This window comes from Juglans microcarpa x Juglans regia, chromosome 5S (genome assembly GCF_004785595.1).
Source record: "Juglans microcarpa x Juglans regia isolate MS1-56 chromosome 5S, Jm3101_v1.0, whole genome shotgun sequence".
NCBI lineage: Eukaryota > Viridiplantae > Streptophyta > Magnoliopsida > Fagales > Juglandaceae > Juglans > Juglans microcarpa x Juglans regia.
The window spans coordinates 31,893,279-31,909,664 of record NC_054603.1 but is presented as its reverse complement, the minus strand read 5'-3'; the positions used below and the strand labels follow the sequence as shown (position 1 = coordinate 31,909,664).

Here is a 16,386-nt window from a genome sequence, read left to right as displayed (position 1 = left end):
CTCAATCCAGTCAGGAGTTGAAAAAGTAATCCAAGTCAAAGTAGTTCTTTCATCCTCAGATTTCCTTAAAGGGCATCTGCAACTTTATTATCCTTCAACCTTTTATAATTAATAGTAAAATCATAACTCATCTGCTTTAACAACCATTTCTGTTGAGCTTCAATCCCCCATCCTTTGCTCCAGCAAGTACTTCAAGGCCAATTGATCAATCTTAATTTTAAAGACTCTCCCCAACAAATATGGTCTCCATTTACTGACTGCAGAAACAAGTATTAGCGGCACCTTTTCATATATGGATAACAGAAATGTCTTACCCTTCAAAGCCTTGCTATAGAAAGCAATAGGCTGACCCTTCAAAGCCTTGTTGCGTGAGCATAACCCCCAAACCTACTCCAAAAGCATCACATTCAATTGTGAAGCTTTTGGAGAAATCAGGTAACCTCATAACAGGATGTTCAGTAACAGCCTTTTTCAATTGCACAAAATCTCAAGTTGCTTCTTCAATCCAAAAGAAAGAGTTATTTTTTAACAATTCAGTCAATGGAGCTACTATAATTCCATAATTCATTTTGAATTTTCTATAATAGCCTATGAGACCCAAAAACCCTCTCAATGCCTTCAAAGAAATGGGAATAGGCCAGTCCAACATTGAGACGACCTTAGGTGGATCAGCTTTGACCCCATTGTCAGAAATAACATGACCCAAATAGTCAATCTCTTCCATCCCAAGCTTACATTTAGACATTTTTGCATATAAGATGTGTTGTTTCAATCAGTGTTTTTGATACCGTTCCGTACCGGCCGGTACATACCGTACCGGTCAGTTGGCCGGTACCGAAAATATAGTATTCCGTACCGGTTTAAAAACCGGGTGTATCGGCCGGTACCGGCATGTACCGGCCGGTATTTTATGTTTCGGCCGAAACATAAATTTCGGCCGGTACATATTTCGGCCGGGTCAGTCGAGTTTAAGGCTGATGGCATTTTCGAAATTATGTCAAATAGTTAGGGGCAAAGTTGGAATTTCACCTCAAAATTAAAACCTACATTTCTCTTCTCTTCTTTCACGTTCAGACTTACTTCTTCCTTCACGGCAGCCGAGTCCCATAGCCAAACAGCGTAGCGCGGCAGCACCAGCCCAGCAGCCGAGTCCCAGACCGCAGACGGCCAGCCAGCTGCCAGCGTCCACCGCCCTCCGTCTGGTCCCACCGCACGTCGCCGACCACCCCCTCATCTCGGTATTTTACTATTTTTTTTGTTTTTTACTTAGTTTGATTTTTTTTTTGTTACTTTTTTTATAAATAAATCATAATTGTATTTTTATAGATGTTTTAGATTATATGTTTGTAGATGTTTTAGATTATATTGTTATAGTGTTTATTTTTATAGATGTTTTATATTATATTTTTATAGATGTTTGTTTATATTTTTATAGATTATGTTTTTGTAGATGTTTGTTTATATTTTTATAGATTATATTTTTGTAGATGTTTTAGATTATATTGTTATAGTATTTGTTTTTATAGATGTTTTAGATTATATTTTTATAGATGTTTTATAGATGTTTATTTATATTTTTATAGATTATGTTTTTATAGATGTTTATTTATATTTTTATAGATTATATTTTTGTAGATGTTTTAGATTATATTGTTATAGTGTTTGTTTGTATTTTTATAAATGTTTTAGATTATATTTTTATAGATGTTTGATAGATGTTTGTTTATATTTTTATAGATTATATTTTGATAGATTATATTTTTATATATGTTTGTTTATATATTTTATAGATGTTTGTTTATAGTTTAGATTTGATTGAGTTTCTTCTTAATGGCTTACTTATAAGTGTTAATGTTTTATACTTTAATAGTTATAAATGTCTAGTTGTCAATCAACCGGTAGTATGACTTCAAGTTCAACTCCAGCACTTGCTCCTGTAAGATCAGAAGATGCAGCTTGGGCCCATGCACGTGCAGTGCCAGGGGCAAGAAATAATACCGAATGTTTATACTGTAATAAAGTAATTAGAGGTGGCGGAATCACTCGGTTGAAGTATCATCTAGCTGGGATTCCAGGCGATGTAGAAGCATGTAAAAAGGTCACTGAAGATGTAAAATGGCAAATGAATGAGTTGCTTAATGAAATGAAAAAAAGTAAAGAGAAGAAAAGAAAAATAAGTTCAGAGATTGGAGGCAATATAGATTTAACATCTGATGATATTGATGATGGTAATAGTATAGAGGGACAGTCTCAGCTTTCAAAAGGTAAGGGGAAGTCGAAAGAATCTGGAACTGGAAAGTCAGTGGGTGGATTGAGTAGATTTTTTGCTCCAAGAACAACTCCTGGGGCCCAACCTTCAATTAAGAGTTCTATGTCTTCAAATGAGATGATTGTAAAAGCAAAGATGGCTGTAGCACGTTGGTGGTATGATGCTAATCTGCCTTTCAATGCAGCTCAATCCAAGTTTTATCAACCAGCTATCGATGCCATGACTGCCATCGGGTCAGGATTCAAAGGCCCATCTTTATATGAGTTGAGAGGAAATTTGTTAAAGATGGCTGTAGATGAGGTTCAAGATTATTTGCAACAAATTAAGAAGGTTTGGAATGAGACCGGTTGTTCACTAATGGCAGATGGTTGGACAAACCAGAAGCAACAATCAATAATCAACTTTCTAGTTTATTGTCCGAAAGGTACAATGTTTTTGAAGTCTGTTGATACATCTGGCCTTCGAAAAGATGCTGAAACATTGTTTAATATCTTTGATGAGGTTGTTCAAGAAATTGGAGTTGAGAATCTTGTGCAGTTCATAACGGACAATGATGCAAGTTATAAAGCTGCAGGAAAAAAGTTACAACAGAAGTATGACTCTTTCTACTGGTCCCCATGTGCAGCTCATTGCATAGATTTAATGTTGGAGAATTTTTCTGATTCAAGATGTTTTCCCCTTATTGATGATGCTATAAAAAAGGCAAAAAAGATAACAAAGTTTATCTATAACCATGGTTGGGTTTTGGCATTGATGAGAAAAGACTTTACCAAAGGTCATGATTTGTGTCGTCCTGCAATTACAAGATTTGCGACAAATTTTTTAAGTATCCAATGTTTGCTATTGTTTAAGAAAGAACTCAGACAAATGTTTACTTGTGATAAATGGATTGCATCAAGTCATTCTAAGAGTAACATAGGGAAGGAGATAGCTGAGATCGTTTTAGAAGATAAAGAGTTTTGGGCTCAATGTCAATTTATTGTCAGAGTTAGTGAGCCTTTGGTTCGTGTTCTACGACTTGTTGACGGGGATGAGAAACCTGCAATGGGATACTTGTATGATGCAATGGAAAGAGCCAAAGAGAACATAAAAGCAAGATGCAATAATAAAGTTGGTTTATTCAGTCCATTCACCAGGATCATTGATTCAAGATGTGATAGGCAGCTTCACAGTCCATTACATGCGGCGGGTTGTTTTCTTAATCCTGGAATTTACTATAGCCCCAATTTTAAAAATAAAAATGATGTTGTAAGAGGCTTCAACAGTTGTGTTATGAAGATGGAACTTGATCCCGATAATCAAGATAAGATCATTGCAGAACTTGACTTGTATAAGAATGCAATAGGTGAGTTTGGACATTCTTTAGCAATCCGCCAGCGTGATAAGATTAATCCAGGTATTATCATTTATCAATATCATTTGTTAAATAATGTGACTTTGTACTTTAAATTTTATCTTATTTTATTTTTACTGATTAATAATTTATAATTGCATTATTGTTATAGTTGCATGGTGGTCCCAATTTGGTTGCGAGGTTCCAACGCTTCAAAGGTTTGCTGTTCGAGTGCTAAGTCAATGTTGTAGTGCAACTGGATGTGAGAGAAACTGGAGCACATTTGATTTTATTCATTCAAAGAAGAGAAATAGATTAGTGCATAAACGTTTGAATGACTTAGTATTTGTTCGTTATAACTTGAAGCTGAGGGAGAGGTAAATTTTTTTAATACTAATGTTTTCACTCTTGAAAAATATATAATATTTTCACTTATATTTGATTTTATTTTTACAGGAGCATAAAAAAGGGAAGAGATGCTTTAAATCCAATCAATCTTGAAAACATTGATTTGATGGAAGAATGGGTGGGTGAAGAATCTGAGCTTCTTGATGGAGAAGATTTGGATTGGGCAAATATTGAGGAGCCATTAGCCTCACTAAATGAGGAAGACAATGATAATGTTGGTATTGATGTTGATGACAGTGATGACGTTGATGAAAATATTTTGATTAACATGTCGAATCTTGATCCTTATTGTCTTTTTGATGAGGATGAGTATCTTTGATGACGTGGTGACGTTAATGACTTTATCATGATAATGTTGATGTTTATAACTTTATGTTAGTTGTAACTTAAAACTTAAGACTTGTATTGAGAAGTATTGAGTTTATGACTTATTCTGTTGTTATTTTAGAATACAGTTAATGCTTGTATATATATAATTTATTCAAGTATAAATTATTCCGAAACGGTATACAAAACGGTACCGGTACCGGTACCGGTACCGAAACGGTATCGGGACCGAAATATTATCCCGAAACGGTACACGAAACGGTACCGGTACCGAAATATTTCGTTCCAGTGCCTTGACCGGTACGACTTCCGGTACGGTATTCAAAACTTTGGTTTCAATACTCCTAAGACTGATCTAAGATGCCCCACATGCTCCACCAAATCCTTGCTATATATCAGAATGTCATCAAAGAAGACCAACACAAATCTTCTCTAAAAGGGCCTGAATACATCATATTCATAAATCCTTGAAAAGTAGCAGGGGCATAAGTAAGGCCACAAAGCATTACTAAGAACTCATAGTGGCCCTCATGAGTTCTAAAAACTGTCTTTTCAATGTCCTCTTTCTTCACCCTAATCTTGTGATAACTTGATCTCAAGTCCAATTTGGAAAATATCTTGGCTCCAAACAACTCATCAAGTAACTCATCAATGACAGGTATGGAAATTTTTCCTTGATGGCCACTTGATTTAATGCATGGTAAACCACACACATCCTCCAAGTACCATTTGCCTTTTTTACAAGTAACATTGGTGAAGAGAAAGGACTTTGGCTAGGCCTCACTACCCTAGACTTTAACAAGCCTTGAACAATATTTTTTATTTCTATCTTCTGATAGTATGGGTATCTATAAGGCCTAACTGACATTGAAACAGTTCCTTCTTTCAAGAGAATGTGATGAAGTTCTTCTTGGAGGTAACTCTACTGATTCTGCGAAAACCTCCTTAAACTCTTCAATAATCTTTGTTACTTCTTTTACCTGACTTCCAGGTTGCTATGCTTGCTCACTTGCCACTAATTGTAAAAACTAGCCCTGTTGTCTAACTAGAGAAGACTTCAAACAACTTTCCCTAGTCTGCACCTTCAAATTATCAGATTTCATCCCTTACAAAGTCACTCTCGACTGCCCCACCACAAAGCTCATTGACATAGAATTGAAATCCCAAATGGGTCCCAAGGTTTCCAACCATTGGACTTCCAATACAATATCATAGCCCCTCAAAGTCAAAACGTGGAAAGGAATTTTGAACCTTGAGCCTTGAATCTTAATCAGCTACTCACATCTACCTTTACTCAACGCCTTATCTCCATTAGCCATTTACTCAGCACCTTATCTCCATTAGCCACTCTAACTTATAAGTTGGAATCACTATGGATCCTTAATTTGGTTGCCTGCACCATTAGTGGATCTAGGAAGTTATGAGTGCTTCTTGAGTCCACTAGAATTTCTACTGAACCAATCATTCTAAGTAATCGCATAGCATTATTGTTAGGGTACCCTGAGATTGCATGGATGGATATCTTCAAATTTTCCTCCTCATTTATTGTCTTTTCCACCACAACACTAAGCCCCTCACTATCCTCCTCCATTTCTACCCTTTCAATTCTAGGATCTTCAACTTGCAAAAGGTATGCTTTTGGATTCTTACACATGTGTGCAAGATTCCATTTTACATTACAGTGGTAGCAAAGGCCCTTTCTCCTTTTTCATTCATTTGAGAAGAAAAAAATCTTTTTAACTAGAATACTAGGCTTCCGTATTCGAACACTATCTTAGAGAATCCCCTATTAGTACTTACTCCACCACTCTTCCATGATCTCCTAGAAGTCATCAAGTACTCCTCTTATATTTTTGCTAATCCAAAAGCTGCATTGAGATTAATAGGATTGAGCATTTGTACAGACAATCGAGTCTCATCTTTTAAGCTACTTAAGAAACAACTCAATTTGTGTCTTTTAGACAACCCTTTTAAGTCTATTAAACAAAACTTCAAATTGAGCCTTGCAATTAAAAATGATGTTTGCTTGAGGTGGGGCAAAGCCTCCATAGGATCATCATAAGTTGTTTGTCCAAATCTAAGTTGTAATGCAACCAGTAAAAACTACACAATCTATTGCATCTTGGTACCACACCAGAATCTCACCCTCCATATGATATGATGACATCAAAAGTATCTGATTTGAGGGTGTTTAATGGAAATCAAAGTATTGGGTGGCTTTGGAAATCCATCTAGTAGGGTTGTTCCTATCGAAATGGGAAAAGTCTGACCTCACTCCATGAGGTACAGAAATCCTTTTATCATTACTTTCCATCCTAACCCCATGAAAACCCTATCCAAATAGAGTTACTTAACAATTTTATACTAGAGTTTTGATCATATCAATGAGCTATTCTAACCAGTCAATAATGTCATGTATAGCATGGTGATGATCATATAGTTGCCTCTGTAAAAGCCTCCTGTTGTTTCTGTGATCCTTCTTGGTGCAACTTCAGAGCTGCTCGAGTGCCTTTTGCCATGAGAGGATCGGCCTCTCTGATACCAATTGTCACAGGCTTCTTTCAAACTTAAAACAAGAATGAAAAGAAACCCAAGAACTCAATTCTTTATTTTTGGAAGAGGCTTTTGAGGAACCTCCAACCTCCAAAGGAAGTTCAGTCCCAACAATTTTGAACAAGAATTTTGATACAAGTTTATAGCTTTTATACTCGTTCTATACTACAAAACTAAATGCAGTCGTTTCATTACATCTAAGAGAAGCGCAACGTATATTTCTTCCTTCACGCGTGATGTCTTCTATCTCAAAACACACATCTTCACTTAAGTTCCTGACGCACCGTTTTTATCTCAATTCTGTTAAAAATTGTTGCTTCCCAAAACGCACAGCATCACTTAAGTCCTTGATGCCCCAAAATGCACAGCTTCACTGAAGTTCCTAGCGCACCATTTTGATTCCTATTTTGTTAAAACTGTTGCTCAGCCACGATCACCCCCCAGACCATCACACCATCACACTACTTCTCAAACTTACCCTTACAAAGTAGACCCCTTGTGTACTCAGAATGTACCATTAACTAAAGTAACGTGTCCTTACAGGACTTTCCGTATTAGTTGGTCCTGTTAGTACTCATGAATTTAGTCTAAAAAATCTTACGGATTACACTCTCATCTTATTTTCATCTTATTATAACAAAGTATCTCATTTTCATCTTGTTATACCAAAGTAGCATTTGTCTATCAAACTTTGAATTTTTCTTGAAGAAAATAAAAGATAATCTCAAAAGTAATAAAAATGCCACATTTTAAATAGTAGAATGAAAATAAAACAAAAGTGCGGTATGTAACGTTCCTAATTTGAATTGGCTACTCTTGTTGATTGGCAATCGCATCCCGTCCCACTGATAATGAGGACTCATCAGTAGTCATCACCCATCAAATTGCATAAAAATTAAAAATTGAAGTATAAATGTTAGAAAAGTCGAACTTTTTTTACCGAAAACAAAAACATAATCTAAACACGCATGTCTTCAAACACCGCAGCATGACTATGATCATGGTTGAGAAGAAAAATATATGAAAATATTCATTTTAACCATCCTGTTCTGTCAACCTCCACAGACAGCTATCAAAATGTGGTTTCAAAATACCGAAGTCACCATAATGGTGACAAGATAAGAAAATTGATGCTTATTTATCAGAATGGCAAGCTGTACTCCACAGCTTCTGAATTGCAGTAAAACATAGAAATTTTTTCTTTATGCTGTGCTAGTTATCAACAACTTCGATGAGGGTTGGCTCATAGTCACTAGGAGCCTCAAATCCATGGAGATTCATCACAGTTGCAGCAACATTTGCAAGCCCACCAGTAGGAACATCCTTGCGAAACTGAACACCAGGCGCCAATCCAGGACCTCCAATTGCAATTGGCACCTAAATAAATAAATAATCCAACGTTTTAAAACTTGAGAACAATCCACTTTATTAACACTAATGGTAGAATGCTAATAGACCAATAATTACCATAACATGCCAGGGTCAGTGCAAAAAGGACATAATTTCTTAATGCTTTAGAAGGAAAAGGACATAGGCCACCGAGAAAATCCCAAGTTATTGAAATTCACACAACATATGAAAAGGAAAGTAGTCTTATTTGTAAAATATTCCCAACGCCAAGAGCGCAGCTTTAATCAAGCTGGCCAAACCAAAATGATAAATCCACTTTCATTTCTAGTGCGAAACAAGAGTTCCGTGAACTTACTGGTTGAAGAGTGTGGGAAGTGAGTATTTGAATGTTCCCATTCTTGTCAAGAAGAGGTTGCCCAGTCTTGTTCCTCTTCACCATGTCCTCTGCATTACCGTGATCTGCAGTAACAACATAAATTCCACCCACTTGTTCTATTGCGTCAAGAATCATCTGCAAGTTGATAGTTTATTCAGTCAGCCAATATGCAGCCCTTTATTTCAATAGATAAAAGGAAAAAGGAATAGAAGGTGGAAGACATGATTAAAGCTCCCCCAGCATCTATCATTTTTTTTATTAGTCAGTTCATATACTCTATGACCCTAACACTTCATCCTCAGCCCCATTCTTATGGGTGGACGAAGCGCAATTTAAGCTAGAGCTCATTGGCTGGCTATTGAGTTTCATTTTCAAATATTTCTTAGTTTCCTTACGAGTAAACCCTTAATTCCAACCAGTTCAACTAACTCTGATAAGAAAAGCAAGAGGCTTCAAAAGACGATAGGTTTGACAAGTGGGATGAGACACAAAATTCTCATCTCATCATTATTTTCCACACAAAATATAATAAACAATTCAACTTTTTCAAATCTCAATTCAACTTTTTCAAATCCCAAAACAATAATAATATTAAAAAATAATATTTTAATCTGTCATCTAAAACCAAAAATTCTCATCTTACTATCCAAACCTATTTACGCTCTTACAAGGACCACCAGAATTGCAAAGTCTGAACATGAAAGAAAATGAAAAAACCTTCATACCTTAACAGCATCATCGGCAGCCTTGCAAGCAACAACTGTAGCCCCAATATCACCGGTATGGCCTACCATGTCACCATTTGGTAGGTTAACACGCACCTAGGTAGATACATGCAATGACAGGTCAAGTTTTGTTCAACCTGAAGCCATGATCCAAAAATATCACTTAAGTCATTGAATTACCTGGTCGAATTTTCGACTAAGTATAGCATCTCTCGTTTTTTCAGCAATCTCCAATGCCTTCATCTTTGGCTGCACGTTGAAAGTTATTCCAGAATCACTTGGAATTTCAACGTATTCCTCCAGTTCCGAATTGAAATACCCAGAGCGGTTTCCATTCCAGAAGAAAGTGACGTGACCAAATTTGACAGTCTCACTGTTGTCCCACAAAACAATTTTTTTTGTTACAAGTACAACCAAAAAAGTAAAAACCATATTCAAAAATCCATGACTTTCGGTTATAATCAAGAGAATTGGATACTAGTTGGGAGTATAAGGGTAAAACAGAATTTGGGCACCTCCAAAAATGGGATGTGTCAAGTGATATTGTATCTCAAAGATCATCTACAATTGAGCCAAATTTTAGGCATATGGAAATGATGGCTTCGTATTTGGGCATCACATCTACTTAATAGTGCAGCTTAAGTGCTACCGCTTGGAAGAACAAGCTTCTAGCTCTCTCTTCAAAAGCTGATTGTACCAGCACATTGAGGAGTTCCCTTTTAACAAAGCAACCGAAAAAAAAACCCACAAGCAATGCTCAAAAGAAATTTCAGCCCACAAGCCACAAGATTTTTTCCTGTCATACTTGACAACAAAAAAAAAAAAAAAAAAAAAAAAAAAAAAAGGAAAAGATTAAAAAAGTTCTCCGCTTCCCATAATTGCATTTCCCTTGCAAAATAAGACAGACGCTCTCCATCCCCAATGGCCAGTTCCTACAAAATCCTATGAGCTATGACCCTCAACTTATTCAAATAAAAAAAGATGTACCAGCAAAGGAGACTGCACTTCAAGAATAGAATTAGTCAAAGAAAAGCTTTAGCATTCTTAACATCAGCCCACGGCGACTTCCTTGAGTGACCTAAGGAAGCCACCGCCACCCTTGCCGGCGAGTGACCTCTCACCGTCGTCACAGACAAAGCCGACGGGCCCCGGCGACTTCCCTGAGGGCCGTCTGGCGTCGGTCCAGAGGAGAGAGAAAACAATACGAAGCGCGAAAATCCTAAGGAACCAGATCTGCCACCACCCACCCTTTGCCGGCGAGACACACCGCACCTTCGGCACAGATAAAGCCGACGGACCTCGGCGACTTTGCTGAGGGCCGTCCGGCGTCGGTTCAACCTCCGGCGTCCTAGATTTGCCTCTCAGAGTACTCCAGCGATCCTCCCGAAGGCTCCATTTGGTCGTGCCGTCGACCCTGAAGGCTCCGGCAAGTGCTCTGGCGTCCTCTGTGAGCACGATTTGCAGCTGGAAACAACTTTGCAGTGCTTGCAGTGAGCATGACCTGGAGTCCACAACTTCGCAGTGCTTCTCTGAGATGATGAATGGTTGTTGAAGAAGGGGAGTGGGTCAGTATGGGTTCTTCTATGAAGTTGGCCATAGAATCTAAATCCTTTACATTGGTAAAGGAGGGGAGCATGTTGGCCATTACTGAAAGGAGTCGAAGGGTGATATCTAAGTCGGTTCTGGGTTCGACAACAGTGCAGTGGCTGGCCAAGGCCATAGAAGCATGTACTAAGTATAAGAAACAAGATTTTTTCTCCACTGTCCGGGAAGGTCAACGCAGTTTCACAGCGCATCGCTGCTCGAATGCTCACGGACGGTATATGGCGGTGGAGGAGTATGGTGGTGGGGGGGAAGAGGAATTTTATTTTCATTCCTAAAGAGGGGGGCAGTGGTTGGAGAAGGATGGGAGAGGTGCTGCGTCATTTTTCCTTTGGCAAGAGAGGGAGTGACAGCTTGGAAGGACAAGTTGGTGTGGCAGGGAGGGAGAACATGGAGAAAGACCCAAGTACATCCTCTGTGGCGAGGCGATCCTATGCGGCAACTCTAAAGACGGGACATGCTTCGGGGGTTCAGAGTGTGGGGGGTCTGTCAATCACGCCTCAAGACTAGCTTGTCGAGATGCACAATTCTCTAAAGGAGATGGAAACCCAACTTGTCGAGTTGAAGACAGCGATAACTTTCTTGTCTACGAAAATAGATCGGCTTTCAGCTGGAGGCAACAGGGTGGTAAGAAACATGATAGGCCCGAATCCTTTAAACTTAGAAAAAGGAAAACGGAAGATCGGATTTGGCCCTGTCCCTATAACCAGATCCAGGAGAGTACGGCAGGTCAAAAGGAAATCTGGGTTATTTGAAATGGGGTCTACATCGGGTATTGGCGTAGAGACATTAGTAATGGAATGTCATTCGCCTCGTGTAACACAGGATAGATCGATAGTCGGTATTACACCCTTGGTCCCTGAAGAAACTATGGCTCCCTCGTCAGAGTTGAAGGAAAAAGGTGTACTACCGAGGTCTGAAGGAGATGCAGGATTCGCTATTACCCCAGAGGTAAAGGGACTTGTTGTCACCCCAGAATCTCCAATGGGGACTCCGATACCATTGGAGAGAACCAATGGAGTTACTAGAGAACCAATGGGTTTGGCGTTGGTGCCTTGTGTAGAGGAATGTCTAGAGTCGGGAGTGCAGGTTGATGGGGATATTGTGGCTCCCCTAGTCTCTCTTCCTCCAATAGCAGATTGGATTCTGCCTAAAGTTAACGAGATTCAGCAGTTCGTGGGAATTTCACATGGAGGATGTGAAGACCAATTTAACGAACTAATTACTGCGATCGAGGCAAGCCGCACACTTGAAACCAAATCAAGTTTCAAGAAAAGCAGGGAGTTACAGTGTCTTTTCGACAATCAACTACGACACTAAGGGTGGTAGTTCAACTAGAGGGAAGTCTAAAGGGAGGGTATTGTGAATACAGGAATCAAGGTGTTGGGGTTGGTGTTCGGGTAGAGTTTTAGTTATACGGGAAACAAGGATTGGGGTCGGGTCTGATGTACTTTGGGTTGGTTTTTTTATGGGCTTTTTGGGGAATTAGGGGCTTGTTGGGTCATTTTGGGCAAAGTGTTTTCTTGTATACATTCAGTGTACTTGGTTTCTCCTTTTGATATATACAATATTTTTACTTATAAAAAAAAAAAAAAAAGCACTCCTACCGTATGGAAAAGTAAAAATGAGTGACAAATTAAGTTGTGACAGCTAACCTGCAAGCAAAAGTACGAACACCATTGTGCACTAGGTATTCACCAGATGTTCTCTCGATCTCTGGAGGCGAAACAAGGTAATGGCTTGGAAGCTTCAACTCACCATCATACTGAAGCATTCCAGCGTAACGGATTTTAGGGAATCGAACTCGATCGAACTTGTCAAAACTTTCATATTCAAGAGCCTGAGCAACCATACTCATCCGATCAGCTCGGAAGTTGAATGTAACCACTGCATCACCATCAAATATAGGGCCAACAGGCTTCCCGTTCTCATCAACAATAACAAAAGGAGGCAAATACTGGTCATTGGCCTTAGGTTCCTCCCTTAATTTCTTGACAGCTTCAAGAGCACTTCTAAATTTGTAAGGGGCTTCACCAAGAACCTGGGCATCCCATCCACGTTTGACTACGTCCCAGTCATTCTGCAAAAGACCCAGTTAATATTTCTTACAGCTAAAAATTATCATAATCATTAATTAATATGATGGACCCTGAGAGTTAAAATGAAAAAAAAAAAAAAAAAACCAACAAACAAACAAACAAGCTTGCATCATCAATAACAATCATGGGAATCATTCACATAGATGCAAAGTGGCCCATGTATGATACCATCGAGTAGCAGCTTACATCCTTGGTTCTAAAATCTAGGGGTGGGGTAACCCACCACTTTCATCTTTCCCTTTGGGGTTGAACTTAGGACTATTCAGTAATAAAAGAAAAAAGTTTAGAACGGCTAGAAACTTTCCGTATTTAGCCAAACTATCCAAGGATGAATGGAACACCTGAATTATATGCTGATGTTTCACTACAATCATACGAAACAAGAACACACACAAAACAAACAACAATAAAGAAGCAATCACAACTACAATAGAACCCGAGTCTATGCTATTTCATACCTCATAACGATCCATTGTAACATACATGCGACCACCACCAGATGCAATCTGTGCATCAACACCCCTTTCACGTAATTTTGCAAGTTCATTCTCAAGAGTTTCTACAAATCCTACGCTTGAACCATCCAAAACATCACGGCCGTCAGTAAGAATATGAACACGGATTCTCTTAGCGTTGTGCTCACTACATCCTTTAAGCAATAACTGCACATGAAAAAAATAAAAATAAAAGGATACATATTATTTTGGAATGTCAACGAATGCACAAATCAATAAAGTGAGTCCTAAAATATTCAAACCTACCAGCAACTGATCAAGCCTGGAGTGAACTCCCCCGTCACTCAAAAGCCCAATGAGATGCAATGTGCCATTTTCAAAACATTCATTTATGTACTTAAAACCTTCTCCTTCATAAATCTTTCCAGAGGCAAGAGCAAGGTCAACAAGCTTTGCACTATATATTCAGCCAAAAGAAAAATGAATAAGTAGCCATTCACACCACAAATGAACCTCTAATTGAAAATCTATTACATATCATATACACATGTAAAGAGGCCAAAAAATTATCTCCAGAAAGAGTAGAAGTGAAAGGTGATGGATTAACGAGAACGTGTAGAGAGGAATCAACGTGAGCATGTCAACTGACATAACATGAGTCCCCAGCTTATTTATCGATGCCATCAACACGCACATAACAGCTTAAACAACTCATAAAAGTGTTTTCCAAACCAAGGACTAACCATCTAATGAGAGTTGATCTCACCACTTTACTGCTTTACAGCCTAAAGCGTAATACATATTTTTACTGCCTTGAGCGTTATGACGAAACCATAGTTCAGTCAATACCGAACACCCAATAATTAGAAAGTCACGGCATTTACTCATAATAAGTAATGAGCACGTAACGGATTCATGGATATTAGAACAAAATGGAAACCACTTTCACTGGTCCGAAAGATAGACAACATAAAAAGTTTTTTAGTTGTCGATCTAATACAAGGATCCATACATCATTCAAAGAATAATTTTTTTTATTAAATTATAATACTCTCGACTCCTCTATATGATTGCAAACGGCATAAGAAAAGGATAGGAAGATAGGCGAGACAAACTTTACCCTTGAGCATAGATGCGACCGGCCCCAAGAGCATTGTGACCAACCTCGCTGTTGCCCATGTCATCTTCTGTAGGAAGGCCTACGGCAGTACCGTGAGCCTTAACTAACCTCCATCTCTCAGGAGCACCCTATAGAAAATAAAATAGAGTGGCAAAGAAAACCTCACCTCAGAGATCTGATATTGAATAAATTTAAAAAAGAAAAAAAAATGAAAATAGAGACAGAAAATGCATAATCGGAGAGGTCAATAGATCTGTGTGGGCAAATGAAAATAAAGTAGTACCTGTTTGAGGGAATCCATGGTGGGAGTATCGGCGACAGAGATGCAGTTGTACTGATCAGGCTTGGCCTCACCCCAGCCGTCCAAAACCACCACAGCCACAGTCTTACCCTTTGGCAGCTTCGGGTGATCAGCCAATTTAAACGAGAATCCTGAGCTCCCCATGTTTGATTTGGATTTTTATTTTTATGTTTGTGGTCTCTTCCTTCTCTGCACAAACTAATAGTAATACCCAAACCAAACCCACCGTCAACTGATCAGTCCTCAGATCCACAAGATATTTAAAGAAATCAAAAGATCAAATATGTACGTATCCACCAAACACACCGAAGAATCACAGTCGCAGTAATACTGGGATACAAGAAATACCGTCAAATACGAACACAGAAACGCCCACTTACCTTGCTACTATTACGACAATTCAAACAATGGAAGATCCAGAAAAAGAAGCAGCAGCCGCCTTCACTTTTGAGAACAGCTTCTACACCTGCGCTTATGTTGTTGTACTAAATAATAGAGTCGCCCATAGAAAGCACATCTCACACCGTGCAGTTGTTAGGGTACACTTGGCATAGCCACAAATTTAATTAAGGAACTGCAACAATCCAGTGCTCTCGCTCCTACATTGGCAATTCTATCCGGCCAATAAAACCGACTCCTTACCGAACGCGTCATATCAATCGCAAGGTAACGCTGCACGCACGTGAGATTTCTCATTTCTAGAGTTACTTTAATTAATTTGACTGCCCAAAACGAATATACCAAGTATCAAAATTATAAAGAAGAAAGAATATTACCGGATATTCTTTCCTGGACACCATTTCCTTTTTGTTTACTTTCAAATTACTGCAAGTGGGACCCGCATCCCGCTATCCCGCCCCCATCCGCCCTGCCTCCGTATCGACGGGCTGGCAACCTCACCCCACCCATGCGGGGGAGGGGCAGGATGACCCCAACATAGCCCCGCCCAATCTCCCACCCCGCTATAAATATATATATTTTTTTTTAAATATTTATATAAATAAATAGTATATAAATCATTGAGTTTCACATTACTTAAGTATAACTATTATATTATCTTGACTTCCTATATAAATGTTAGTTTAGGAGACTAAGACAATACAATGAAGTGAATAATACTCTAATGAGTTTAAAAACTATGTTATTAATTTTTAAATTTTTGTTATATATAAATATGAGGTGTCCAACCCCCCTCCGCATCGGGGTGGGGGCCTCACCCTCTCTCCCAGGGGTGGGGTGCGGGGTTCCAAAACCTTCCTCCACACATCCCGCACTGCACCATGCGAGTATCATCCCTAGTCCGACCAGACTTCATTTTCCTCCACCATGGCTGCCAGTAAACCAATGATTCTACAATTTTCCAACTTCAAAGTAGTCTCCATACCGTGAAGAACATAAAAAAGAGCAAGAAGAAAAAAAAAGTAGAAGATAAGAGAGAGTTATTTTGTTATTTAGTTGGTTAAATGAG

The 16,386-nt window shown here is 38.7% G+C and overlaps 1 protein-coding gene across 1 annotated transcript; it reads right to left on the bottom strand.

The window, feature by feature from the left end:
* Nucleotides 1-7,804: 7,804 nt before the first annotated feature.
* On the bottom strand, nt 7,805-15,537 carry LOC121267572 (2,3-bisphosphoglycerate-independent phosphoglycerate mutase). Its single transcript, XM_041171490.1, has 10 exons — nt 15,299-15,537; nt 14,901-15,116; nt 14,618-14,745; nt 13,804-13,954; nt 13,501-13,704; nt 12,599-13,023; nt 9,522-9,714; nt 9,342-9,437; nt 8,596-8,751; nt 7,805-8,267 (listed from the first exon to the last, which is right to left on the bottom strand). The coding sequence occupies exons 2-10, from the start codon at nt 15,060-15,062 to the stop codon at nt 8,103-8,105; spliced, it is 1,680 nt and encodes a 559-aa protein (XP_041027424.1). The 5' UTR covers nt 15,063-15,116; nt 15,299-15,537; the 3' UTR covers nt 7,805-8,102.
* Nucleotides 15,538-16,386: the final 849 nt, after the last annotated feature.